A 13,479-nucleotide genomic window follows, 5' to 3' on the forward strand; every position below is an offset into this window, starting at 1 on the left:
CCCACACTTCCCAATCAAGTCTATGTGAACTACTGCTGCTTCGCACCTCAGAATAATCAGGCTAGGAATGTCCCATAAGCTCAGCCCCACAACAACAAGCTAGTGCGTGTGCATGCAAAAGGAGTGGGGAAAAACCAGGAATGATGATGTAGATTTAAGGTCCAGGCTATTGAAGCGTTTGTCAGCAGAACAGCGACACTTTGGTAAGGGGAATTTACAGGGCATATCATACGGATGGATACACGGGTGCAATAAGATATAAATTGAACGGTGATTTGGCTGAGATATCTGGGAGCTAACGTAGAGCCGTCTGTGGGGGCAACAGCTGAAGTTTTAAGGGATAAAGGATTGACTCTTCACCTTGCAGGTTGCCTGACTGACTGAACTTCTAACCCAGGCCTGCATCTTTCAAAGAAGAGAAGTTACTGAGTCAAAGAGTGGCCTCATATAAGAGCTACTGTATATCAAGTCCCACTACGGGCCAACCTTCCATACTGCATGTATGCTGTAAACGAGGAGGTCAAATTTAGATGACATGCAGGGAACTTACCAATTGATTCAGACAACAAATAGCTGGTAACTAAACCTGAACCTAGTACGTATTAGACATTGGAAATATCTGGAGGTCTTTCAAACCACAGCGGTCCAGAAGTTCTCAGAGCCCAACAGATCAAGAAGGAAAGAGAGTTCAGCTAATTAGTTGTAACTAAAAGTGCTCGGAGAGAGTGGCATTAAACCCATCAATCTGAGACACAGCAAAAGTAGTACATAGACACAATTTTATGAGACATCTTCAATGGGGAAGTGATTGAAAAAAAGCCTAGCAGTTAATATGGGTTAATCCTGGTCAGGTGACATTCTAGTTAACATTCAGGAGCGTAGTTCCAGAAAGCACACTGACATCTGGAGGCAAACACTTCTCTACCAGCCAATCTCAAACAGCCTTTGCTATCTGTCCCATTTGGGCTGCCTCCAGCGCTGCAGGGAGGGGCGGGAGAGGGAGGTAAAATGCTGATTGCAAGACAAAAGGTACAAACGAAGGGAGAGCTCCAGCCTGCTAAGAAGTGGTGCCAAAGGGAGAGTGAAAAGCCAGTGTTGCCTCCTGCTGCCAATGGCATGCAGTGAAGCGCTGAAGGCCTGAGCGACATCACGCAGTCAAAGGGCAGCAGAGCCCATGCTCAAGTACGGTGAAGACACCTTGCTGGGACCAGCTCAGAAGCACCCGCAGGGTGGCTGAGGTCCCCACATACTCAGTTTTGTTGGGGTGGAGTGGTGGGTCCAGTCCTACATTACCGTGGTCTCTTCCCCTTCCTGGAAGGGTAGATAGTTTCTCTTTGGGGTCTCTGTAGACGCAGGGTTTGAGGTCCGTTCCACACAGGCTACTGGGAATGAGTGAGTGGGAGTGGGGTAGTGGCACGCTAGACCCTCATGTAACTAGCAGTGATTTTCCACCTTCCACGCCAATGGGACGCAGGCATCCTGATTTGGAGGAGAGAGGGCATGGTGAAAAGCGAGCTAGCATTTGCAATGACCTTCCGTGCATTTCCACCCACCGCTCTTTAGGACAAGCCCGAATCCTCTAATGAACACTGATCCCATGGCTGTACACGAATCAGTTAAAGAACAAGCTGTTAAAAAGCTTAGCAGGTGACGGCATGAGAAGCCTCATGCAGTTAAACTCTGAGCCGTGGTACGTGCCAGCCAATTAGTCCGATCATGTCAGCAAGGCTTTGAGCTCTCTTTCTTCCCTATGTTTATATGGGTTTAAGCAATGGCACGTAATTATGGGCTCTCTCTGGGTGAGGAGTGTTTTCACAACGCAAGGCTGGGACTTCTTTAGCATTTTAAGTTTTTTCAGGGTGAATTTCCCCACTCGTAAGTGGTGCCCGGTCGACAGGTTAAGACACGCAAGTCCTCCCTGTTATTCAGAGAGCAGAGGCAGTGCGAGCTTTCTTATGCCAATGGACCACCTTGAAGGGTGGGAGTCAATCAAATCAGTCTCCATGTGCATTCAATCTTTACGAGCAAATAGAGACAAGGAGAGTCACTGGTGGAGCTGGATTTCGGTGTGTGGCCAGCTGGACTGTAAACTCATTTCACATGGGCCGTTGTCAGCACTGGCCTAGCTAGATTTGAACCTGTGACCAAAAGGAGGAAGGTTCTTGACCACTGCTGTTCCCGTCAGCCGAGCCAGTTATACCAATACACACGACAGTTCATCACTACAAACCGAACAGCTCTATCTGGCAGCAGGACCGACCCGTCTCAGGTATGGAGCAGAGAGCTGCTTGGGGTCTTACGCAGACTCAAAATATCTGAGCTGGCCGAACCGCCTCCTTCGACAGCAGGAACAAATGGGGAGACAACCTTCCCACAGATTCAGCCGCCTACCCACCAGACCAGCCACTCACAGCCGCAGTACTATTGTGGCCTCAGAAGATAAGAAACTCCATCTCGCAGCCTCTTCGCAGCAAGGCGGCTATATCTGTGGTGGGTTCCAGCACTGCAGTGAGCAGCGAGGTCCTTTCCCCTAGTTAAATACAATGTTCTTTCTTTCCTGCTCCACAAAGACAAACAAAAATCGCTCCCAAATAAGCCTCACAGACACGTGATGCAAGCGAGGAGCCGCCCTACGAAAAACATGGTGGTATTGGAAAAGCCCCAGCCAAAGCAGTGCCTTTGGGCTCCTGTGACGGTCGCCACTGCGGCTGGCACACTGGGGATTGAACTTGGACTCTGCAGTGCTAAAAGTGAGAGTGGCTACAGCTTGAGCTAAAGAGCCAAGTTCTCTAGCTGTAACACTCGTATTCTCCGTGGACTGGGCACAGAGGGGGACTCCACCAATGGGTTGCACTCAGCTCAGTCTCACGTCTGTGTAGTATTAGTAAAGTTCTGGATGGGGGCTGAGGGCGCTCCCTGGTCTCCAGAGCACAGGGGGTTAACTCCAGCTCAGATTCCTTCTCCCCTTGCCTTTCTTGGGGGGAGGGAATGCCTTTGAGGAGTTCAGGCTCCACATCCAGGACTGGGCTGAGCCTGAAGCTGCTGAGTTTTTCTGGTTAGTTTTTTTTATTGTAGCTGCTGCCCTTTGACTCGAGGACTCAAGGCCAAGCCTCACTGTGAGGTTCTGACCCCACCCCCAAATTGACATTGGTGGAAAGACACCTTGATTTCAGCAGGAGTTAGATCAAGACCTAAAACTTGTTTTTTTGGGGTGAACAATCTCACCAGCTTCCCTCTTACCCTGCCGGGCTGGGAGAAGTGCTGTACGGGGGCGAAGGGGATGGGGTCCTTGCCTGGCTCTCCACTCCGGCTGAAGTCACCAGAGAACTCCTGGAAAGGGAGAGAGAGAGTTCTGTTAGAGCCCAGGGGGCAACAGCACTTCCCCGCTCCTTACCGCTCCCCCCAGCTTTGCCCCCCAAGGCTTCGTGTCCTTTTCACATGTGTCGGAATGTAAGTTAACTGTGCCCCGGCACACGCTGTGGGAAGCAATCCATTCCCCTCTCCTCTCCTTTGCCCTTGCCAGGGGGCCTCAATGGGGGTGTACATGTAATTTCTGCCCTGTTTAAAAGGGCCTCAGTGTAAATGAGAATCAGGTCCTCAGAGTTTTTTGTTTTTTTTTTTAAAGAGGAATTGGAGGCTAGTTTTAACCACTCTTCCTTGTCCCTCAGCTCTGTCCCAAGAAACCCAATGGAACGGCAACTCAATTATCAGGAAGGCTGTGAATTTGGCTGAGAGTAGGCTGAGGTTAGATTAAATCAATAATAGAAAGATAGTAACAGCAGCATCTGCTCCAAACCCACTGCACTATTCATCAGTCTAGTAATAAATTGTCAGCCTTTATCCCTTGTGCAGCTCCTTTCATACAAGGATCTCAAAAAGCTTTGCAAAGGTGTACGGTTACCAACCCCCCACCATTTTACAGCTGATATAACCGAGCCATCAGGAGGTAAAGACTTGCTCACGGTCATGCAGTGAGTCAGTGGCAAAGTCTAGAAGCCAACACAGGTCTCCCGATTCCCAGGCCCGCGGAGTGGATAGGACACAACACCCCCTCCTCAAGACAAGGCTGAGGGACTGTGGACAAGTCACCCTCAGTTTTCTTAGGACAAAGACTTTTCTCTCCCTCCCCAGTTTCTCTAGAAAAAAAATGCTCCCTGGCAGAGGGGTACAGAAGGGAAGAGTCGGAGTTCTTCCTATTACTGACCTCATCGTAGAGTCTAGTCCTGCCGCAAGTCTGCAGCAAGGCTCTGCATACGGGCAGGAGAAAAGGGCTTGGGAACTTTGCCTGGCAGATGGAAAAGCGGCTAGCCAGCAAGCTGGGCTGGGTTCCAACCCAAATCTCTTCCAGTGAATGCTGGCATACTGCTGGGAATGGAATCAGAGAGCATTGCAGTTCCCCGGTGTCCCTGCTTTCTCTCTACGAGTCACTAAATTTCCCCATCCCAAAGGCCTAGAAAATTGTAAAGGTTTCTCTATGCTAAAAATACAGCCCATGTCTGGGGGGCCCATTACAATACATCTCCAGGCTGCTGTATAGGCAGGACCTTAAGGAGACTCTATGGTGCAAACAGGAAGCAATTTGCAACTAGGTCACTGAGAGAGTCATCTCTGAAGCAAAGAGAGGGCCTCATATAGAGTTAAGTGAGCAAAATCCCTTCTCCATCCCCTCAAGCCCAGCAGCGTTTAATGCAGTGTCCGTGCCAGAGGCTAACCATTCTAATTCTTAAGAGGCTAACGCTCTTACTCGCTGTACATCAGGCTGTCCTGGACGGGTTTCCCTCCTGCTGCCTCAGCAGTTAGATCACCTGTGTGTCAAGAAAGTGAAGAAATGGATTAGGTTTGGGTCATGTCCTTAAAAGCTTTTATATGTTCAGAGTGACTGATTTTAATCTCCTGCTTCTCCAAGACCAGGGGGAATGTGGATCCTAAGCAGCCTTTAAGATCTCTGTTTCGCTGAACCAGTGCAGCCAGCAGCTGGTTTCATTCTGATCCCCACGGCCTCAGGCTTTGACGGATTTGGTTTAAAAGGAGGTATTTTTGGAAAGGGGCAGAGACTTGACAGAGATGTTTCGGAGCATAGACACGCGTCCCTTGTTGCAAGCCGTTAGCTGCTTTGCAAATGCAGTGGCATGTTTTGCACGTAGGGCTCAAACACATCTATGCCCCATGTGGCAAGATTCCAATCTGACCCCGTGAGGTGGCAGCTGGATACACAGAAGAGCTCACCCCTGCCAAATGCTCTAAATGCTGGAAATGTGAACAGTGTCAGACGTTAGTACCCGGCTCCCACTGCTGTTACTGGGGAGAGTAAAAGCAACGCTGAGTTCTTCTCTCACACTCTAATTACACGCACCGACACACACTGCAGAGCCCATTCTCCCTTCCAAGCCTACAGGAAAGTTCAAATGTTTGCAAGAGAGATGAGGAAGGGAGGGCCTCATCCCCAGTTCAGCAAAGCACCATAAGCACATGCTTAACTGGAAGAATGTTCTTCAGTGCTCTGCTGAACAGGCACAGACTTAAGCACATGCCTAGGTGCATTGCTGAATGGGGGTCCTCTTCTTTGTGTACATGTGTTTATATGAACACACTTACTGCTACATACAGGGGGGAGGCATAGCTCAGTGGTTTGAGCATTGGCCCGCTAAACCCAGGCTTCTGAGTTCAAACCCTGAGGGGGCCATTTAGCAATCTGGGGCAAAAATTGGGGATTGGTCCTGCTTTGAGCAGGGGGTTGGACTAGATGACCTCCTGAGGTGTCTTCCAATCCTGAGGTTCTATGATCTATGTAAGCCTACATTGCTTCTCCCCCACTGGGGTTTTCAGTTCTTATGCTCAATTCAGGTCCATGTCCTGAAAGATTCCTTATTCTCAAATCCTTTCTTTGAAGCTATTTAGTTACAGAATGTATTACAATGCAATCACCGTGCCAGATGTTTCCTCAGTCTGGGAAACCAAAACATTCCTACTTTACAGTCAAAACGCACAGATCTATCAGTGTTTTGGCTTTCCAGAAGCGGTCTTCAGTGTACAAACAGCCTCACTTCTGCACGGTCTCTAAACACACTACAAACAGCGTGCCTTACTTGCGAACTGTGCTGGGACCATAACAAAGTCGTCAGTGTCACAGGAGGAATTCTTGCTGCTGCTTTCAGCGGAGTCCTTAGACCCATGCAGAAAACCAGGGGAATCCTGGGCAGGAGACACCAGAGCCTTCTCCCGCAGCTGCTGCATCTCTCCTATGGACTGCTTGAAGCAAAGAAAACAAACACGGAGTTTAATACAGCTATGCATCATTCTGCTAGATTCTCTAAATTAAATTGTGCAAAGCCAGAGCCAAAATTCTGCTGATAAACGGGGGCTGCCAACTCGCCACAAACAGATGCTTCCTTTACTGAGTGCAAAAGAACCGTATCTTTCAAAGCTAAACCCAAGTCAGAACAGTGCCTCTTTTGATCACCAAAACATGGCCCTGGTACATCAAATGCACCCCAGATAAGAATAGTTTCTCCGAGGTAGGCACCACGCTTTGCTTAGACTTTCCTGATGGATAGACCACCAGCTCACCACAGAAGGAATACAAGGAGAACTAGGAAGAGATGGGAAGGGAGGGGGGTTAGTTTTGTTGCTGGCACGCGGCTGCTATCCACTCACTCCACGGCAGTAGCTGGATTTTGGGTATGTTTACAGAACGTAGGGTCATCAGCGAGGCACTGACCTGTGCAAATATATTTCACTGGGGCTGGGACGCAATAAGTGGGGAGTGAAGCCTGGGGAGCAGGGCTTGTGGGAATCAAGAGCAGCTCAGAGTGGTCAGTCAATACCAAATGGTCCTTTCAGTGGCAGGACAGGCTCCAGGGAGAGCTGCATTATACCTTCCCCTCAGCCAGAAGGGACGAGTGCCACGACATCGACACTTTAAGGATGGGAATGGGGAAACGTGAGTGGTTCAGAAGGATCCCTTCTGCCATCCCTTAGGCAGGAAGCATATCGACCATGTCTGCTATATAGGCCTTAGCCATTCCTCAACCAAGTGCTGTTTGGGGCTGGGAGAGATCTCCAAGGGGTTGAATTAAAGCAACTTTCATTTGGGTCCCTAGAGCAAGGTCAGTATATGAAACCTCTTGCTAACTCAGTGGCTTGACAGGGAGTTTGTACCTCTCATGTGCTGCTCAAGCCAGAGAGCAGGCTAGGCGTTCTTGATGCTCAGGGACAGGAGAGACGGCCACAATGTTCTCTAATCAAGTGTGACGTGAGTGCTAGAGATCTCACGACCTAGGCCAGCCCCTCCTCTCCAGAGAAGAGAGATGATAATTGCAGGAGGAAGAGAAATGAACAAAACTCTTGCCCCCAGTGACCCAACTCGGTGAAGTCCAAAGGATATGAAGAGCAAAGAGCCCCTCTTCCAGATCACCCTGAACATCAGAGCTCCTGGGTTAGCTTAGGGCAGGGGTTCCAACCTTTCCCATACCAGGAATGCGCACCCCACCCACCCCCAGACTCTCTTCTCCTCAGAACCTCGTAACACCTACTCACGACACCGCTTGAGGCGTGTAACCTGCAAATTCAGAGCCCCTGGTCTAGGGACATTAGGAAGAACAAAATGCCTAATAGGAAAGCAATCTTGCAAAGGAGGAACAAGAAAATTCATAACCATTTCCCTCTTCCCTTATCCCCATCACATCAATATTCCTCTGCACAAAGAAGTTCAAAAGGCAACTTTCACCGACAGTCTCTGAAATCTACTCGGTGAGCTGGGGGGATGTCACTTTGCTGGCAGGTTAACATTCAGCCCTTCAGAGGAAAGTTTTAGTGGTTAAGTAATGAGGGGGGACAGACGTCCGTTCAGATCCACTCTCCTAAGCCTACCACACTGTGGCAGGTCTGGGCCTGAGCAGACAGCTTTGGCGAACGTGCGTCTGGGCAGGTTCACCTTGCAAAAGAAGGTGGATTGTGCTGTCAAACTTGGCTCGAGGGCAGAGAGCTGGCAGCCAGCGTTAGATGCTGAATTAATGACTTGTTCTGGTTCTTAGGAGTCTTACAGCTCTACTGACACCAGCTGGTGTCATTAATGCAAGCCTCGCTCACTGCAGGCTCTTTGCATAATAGATAAAGACAAACTGAAGCACTCCTTGTGGAGACAGAAAGTCACTTTAGGACCCCAACCCACATCATACTGCATAGGAGCTTGCAACAGGCACAGCCTGAATTACTAAGGTATTACAATCTTCAGCAACTTCAGACAGTGACAGCAAAGGACCTATTTCAAATGATCCAACAAGATGGCGAAGCAGAAAGGGACAGCAGCCAAGGCACCATCAGGAATGTTAACAACCCCCCCCAGATATCTGTGGGTTGTACTTACAGGAGGTGAGGCCAGGTGGGAAGTGGAAGAGCTGCTGGAGGAACTACCAGAGCCTGAGCTTGGATAAGAAGGCATTGGCACAGAAGCAGCTGGGAACAGAAAGAAATCATTAAACGTTCTGACCGGCCAACAATGCAATGATTAAAAAGGATTTTCTAGTCTTCTTTCCCATCAGGTTTATCTCATATACCAGTTGGTGCCATTTAATGGAGGGAAAACCAACATTTGGTCCAGTTTAAATGAGAAAAAACTTGCCTCCCCCACACGGTCATTTGACATCTGTTATCTTTATTATGGTACTCCTGCAGGACACATGGCCACCTTAGCTGTGAATGTGCTTACTGGTCAGCTCTAAGGCAGCCCATTCCCAGTAACCTGGGAGATGTTTTGGTATTTTAATGGTTTACGTGGATCCAGAAGATAGTCATTTCACTTCTCTTCTCTCCTACCTGCATTGTCAGAAAATTACAGCCTTGCCTTAGTTTTATTAACCCACAGGATTGGGCATACTTACTCCATGTACACGGTATAGAGCAGGGGTAGTCAACAGGCAGACCGTGGGTCAAATCCATACCACCAGACACTTTTGAATGGACCCCAAAATCTTTTTATTTACTTATTATCATCATTACTGTTATGGTTTTTTAAAATTATTTTCTCTGGAGTCTGGACCTTGACTATACCTTGACTAAGAAATCTGGACCTTGATAAAAAATAATTGACTATCCCGATAGGGTAATTATGAAGAGGAAAGCTTTCTTCTCCATGTAAAACTGCTTCATGGTGAACAATGTTAAAATATTACAATGAAAGGCTTATGTTTATTTTAACAGCCAGGTAACTACATGGAGATACATTCATTTCTTTAACCCTTAGGGCAATGTTCAGTGATGGTGTGTGTGCATGGGTGGTAGGGGAAGAGATGGTCTACTGGCAAGAAGAGCTGGGATCCTTTGGGCTCTTGACAGGGCAGAAATTAAAACTGTTCCCATCATACAAGTCTCCTTTTATTCTGGCCTGCCTGTGGACCTTGCCTTACACTTCCCCTGCCCCAGCTTATACCAGTAAAAAGTGGCTCCATGATCACAGGCTGGGAGTGAGGATCAGAGTGAGGGAGCAAGAGCTGAAGGAGGTGTCCCAAGAGAAGGTAGGAGGGCTTCCTCAGTAGCCAGAGATAAAGGGAGGATACTACAAAGAAAGCAGAATCATTGACAAGGGCCAGAGAAGAGGAGAGAGATGGGTCTCCCGTCCCTTGTATTGGAACCCCAAGGATGTCGTCTATTCATCCTCAGGGTTCTAAGGGTTAAGCCCATAGACAAGGACATCTCTGTGAGAGGAAAGCTTCCTTTTCTGTAACTCCCATGCCTATACCGAGGGTGGGTTTGACTGCAATCTCAGTAAGTCATGTTGTTATAACACGCTGCCCTGCCGAGAAAGAAAAGTATCCCCAAAATGGGAATTCTGGAAGGAAGATCAGAGGCTCAGGGTGCTCAGTTAAATATTAAATACCCAGAATGCATTTTCAGCTCCCATGTCTAACAGCATGGCCGGCTCTCACGCCCTATGCTTGAGGAACAAACCAGAAAGTCTGGGTGAACTCACATGTAGGTGGAGAGCCCAATTCCATGCAGCACTTCTTTGAAATCACTGGGATTCCTACATGTAGACAGCTTGCAGGTCAGTCCCAACCGCCTTCTCAATGTCTTGGAAAACAAGAAGCCTGAAAGAATCTCCCCAGTTTTAGCCTGCAAACTGTGACAGGAAGTACAAACAACTGCAGCTGCCAAATCTGCACAAAGAAACTAGGAACCCTCCTCAACTCTTAGCGGAGGCCTCACAGATGAGTACTGTAGTGAGGTCTCCCACTACCAAGATTTTATTGTTTTTACAAAATAAACTGCACCATGTACTGTACACTAACTGCCATATCTGCTTTAATGTTTATTTTTCCCTTGGACGATCATTTTTACTATTTGGGAACTCGGCTGAATTTGGAGCTTTTCCTTCTATTTTTGTCTATTTGCACTGGAAAGGTGCTCCATAAATCTAAGGGCAGGAAGAAAGACTTTTCCACGATGTAGCTGAATTCAAACTAAATGACAGCTGCTAAAGTAAATGAACTAAACGCATCTTTGGATGCAGCCTCCTTGATTGTTATTTTATTATTTCTTCCCTGGGCCCCCATTGACTTCATTGCAGGATCAGAAGGCTAGCTCACAAGATCTGGTCATTTACAGCAGGGGCTTTCAGTCTCTGTGAATTAGTCAGATTCCACTGTAATTATATGTTTGATTCCCCCTTTACCCAAAAAAGGCACAATCAGGTAATGACAGCAATACACAACCGCTTGAAAGAAATGCACTCAGTCCTGTTTTCTGCCCGCAAGGCATTCACTTTCAGTTTAAAATTTTAAAGGAATAAACTTTTTGGAACATGATGTTTTCACCTGGAAACTGGACAGAGAGACAGTAACATGAATTATGTTCCGCACCCCAAATCCTAAAATTGCCAGGCATCATGGTAACAAAGGCATTAGCTCTCATAATTATCTTCTCCAGCTTGTCCCAACAATGGAGTTATCATCCAGCTGGTAGCAACATCAGTAGTCTCATGCCAACAGAATTCAAAACAGAGCACTGCCCAAAGGGGCAGTTTTGCTCTGAGAAGCAAGTAGGCGCAGCCCTGAACGATTCTTAGTGCAGGACTGAGGCCTACGCAAAAGCAGTTGCAACCAATAGGGTGCCATGATTTCCAGCAGAAACTTTATTTCGCCAGGGGCTTTTGTCTTGAAAAGTGATTTGGGGCTGAAACGTGGTGTAAAAAGTCTCCATCTGGCATCCACTTGTCATATAAACCAGCTGGATAGAATTTGGTAAATCTCTGTAGCTCTCTTGTTTTGTTGATGTTTAACCGCTGAAGCCTCAGCATCAATTCCTGATGAGGCAGTATTTTGGAGGTTGCAAGGTACAGAAGCAAAAGATGAATTAAGTAAAAATTCCCCTTTAAACCTTTGAGTTTCAGAAAATACCATATTTGAAATGTAGCTATTGTACCATGTGCAGGTAGTTAGATTTACAGATGATTTTGCTGGTCTTTGCTTTGTGAGTACGCACAGTAAGATCAGAAAGTTGGCATCAGAGCTATAGGTCAAGTGCACCAAACTGAACATATTGTTCCAGACACTGAACCATCTCACCAGTATTATGTATCACATTAATGCATAATATTTGCTCATGCTACCTGGCATCTCTCTTGCAAGCCAGGTTCAAAGAGACATCAAGTGATACATTAGTCATAAATAGGGGGAAAAAGAGAGGACAATATAGACTCATAGACTTTAAGGTCATAAAGGACCATCATGATCATCTAGTTTGACCTCTATCACACTGCAGGCCACAGAACCTCACCCACCCCACTCCTGATTAGACCCTTAACCTCTGACCAAGTTACTGAAGTCCTGAAATCATGGTTTAAAGACTTCAAGTTATAGAGAATTCACCATTTATGTTAGTTTAAATCTGCAAGTGACCCATGTCCCATGCTGCAGAAGAAGGCAAAAAACCTCCAGGGTCTCTGCTAATCTGACCTGGGGGAAAATTCCTTCCCAACCCCCAATATGGTGATCAGTATACACCCCAGCTAATGCAATTGTATTTACTGGTCACAACAGCCTTAATTATGCTTCCTCGTGCTCGGTTCCGATAATGCACTGTAACCAATATCACGCGCCTATCCAAGGTCCTACAGCATCTATCTACAGACAAATGACATTCTTACTAGAAGGGTGTATTTTAGGATTTTATTGATATTTTTACACTTCTAAGATACATCTCTCATCGCAGGTACAAAACCCACAAGTTAAATAAATAACAAAGACAGACAACACAAGTTAACAAAACCCAAGGCCCCAAACCCACCACTCAGGCTAAAGCCAGTGGCAAGCAGATCACTCTTGCAGCATGCCCTGAAGGCCAACAGACTTGAGGCCCTTGTCTCACCATGGAGGAGGATGGATGTGGGAGGGAAATACACCTCAGAACAGGCCATTAGATGGCTTCAGGAGGCCTGGGTTGCATTCCTAGCTCTGCTGCAGACTGCCATGTGGCCTGGAGCAAATCACCTCGCCTACACAGGCCTGTTTCCTCTCCCACCCTCTGTCTGTCTTCACTGTGTAATCTGTGAGCCCTTTAGCGCAGGAACTGTCTTGAAGTGTATGTCTCTAAGTGCTGCGCCTCCCACAATAGGGCCTTGAGCTTAGTTGATGCTTCTACCTGATCCCCAAATACAAATATTTCATAATAATTGTTACTTGGAAACAAACTGGAAGCCAGAGCAGGTAATGGGCTACAGGTGTCCTAATCTCTTAGACAGAAATGCTAGAGACCCAGTCCTGCTTCTGATGAAGTCAGTGGCAGTTTTCTTATCAGTTCCAGTGTGAAGAGGATATCAGAGAAGCAATGAGGCAACCTCTAAAATTATTCCCATTATGATCCTGGCACGGGGATTCTCACAAATGAATCCATTCTGGGAGTGACATACTCTCCATCTAAGGTCAGATGCAGCTACCCAGACCTCACCACCTCCGCCATCCTCCCTACTCCCATGTCGAGTGGAATGGCTAGATGGACTAACAGGAGGGCTATAGCAGCACCCAGCCAGGTCCATGTTCTGCGTCAGAAGTCAGGGGGCTTCATCCCTGAGCAAGTCAAAGTGTAACTGCTAGGCATGGACCTCGCATTAAACTGCATCAATCACAAGGGAGACCCTTGTCAGATGATGTCCTGCATGCCTCAGACGAGACTTCAAGTGACAGCGATATTATACCCCATGCCCCTGGCTTACCTCTCTCAAGTTGGCTCTTCCTGCCTTATCTCCCCTATGCAGGGATCAAAAGGACCCAAGTTAACCCCCGTCATCTCACCTCTTAGCAGTCCAAGCCACACACCCCAGGAACTCTCTCAATCTCCTGAAGGCCTCCATCCATTGGGTGCATCCACTACAGCCAATTGTCAGAGTACAGACCAGGGCAGGCCGCAAGAGCCATCGACCCAAACAACAGGCCTCCCCACAAAAGACCACAGTCCAAGACCTCTGAGGTCAATGACAGGAACTTC

At 47.5% G+C, this 13,479-nt stretch overlaps 1 protein-coding gene across 3 annotated transcripts in view; it reads right to left on the reverse strand.

Annotated features, from left to right (window-relative positions):
• ULK1 (unc-51 like autophagy activating kinase 1) overlaps positions 1 to 13,479 on the reverse strand; it is a gene marked incomplete at its 5' end in the record, with an annotated part of 99,490 nt that overhangs the window by 26,076 nt on the left and 59,935 nt on the right. For 2 of the 3 annotated variants that reach the window (XM_084649216.1, XM_084649217.1), the window contains 4 exons: positions 3,241 to 3,330; positions 4,745 to 4,805; positions 6,087 to 6,249; positions 8,366 to 8,454. In XM_084649216.1, coding sequence (XP_084505342.1) covers positions 3,241 to 3,330; positions 4,745 to 4,805; positions 6,087 to 6,249; positions 8,366 to 8,454 — 403 coding nt within the window. The remainder of the gene's footprint in view (positions 1 to 3,240; positions 3,331 to 4,744; positions 4,806 to 6,086; positions 6,250 to 8,365; positions 8,455 to 13,479) is intronic. The other variant, XM_084649218.1, reaches the window with a different exon arrangement.

The sequence above is a fragment of the Lepidochelys olivacea genome (assembly GCF_965140295.1).
Source record: "Lepidochelys olivacea isolate rLepOli2 genome assembly, chromosome: 15".
In the NCBI taxonomy this organism is placed as follows: Eukaryota; Metazoa; Chordata; order Testudines; family Cheloniidae; genus Lepidochelys; species Lepidochelys olivacea.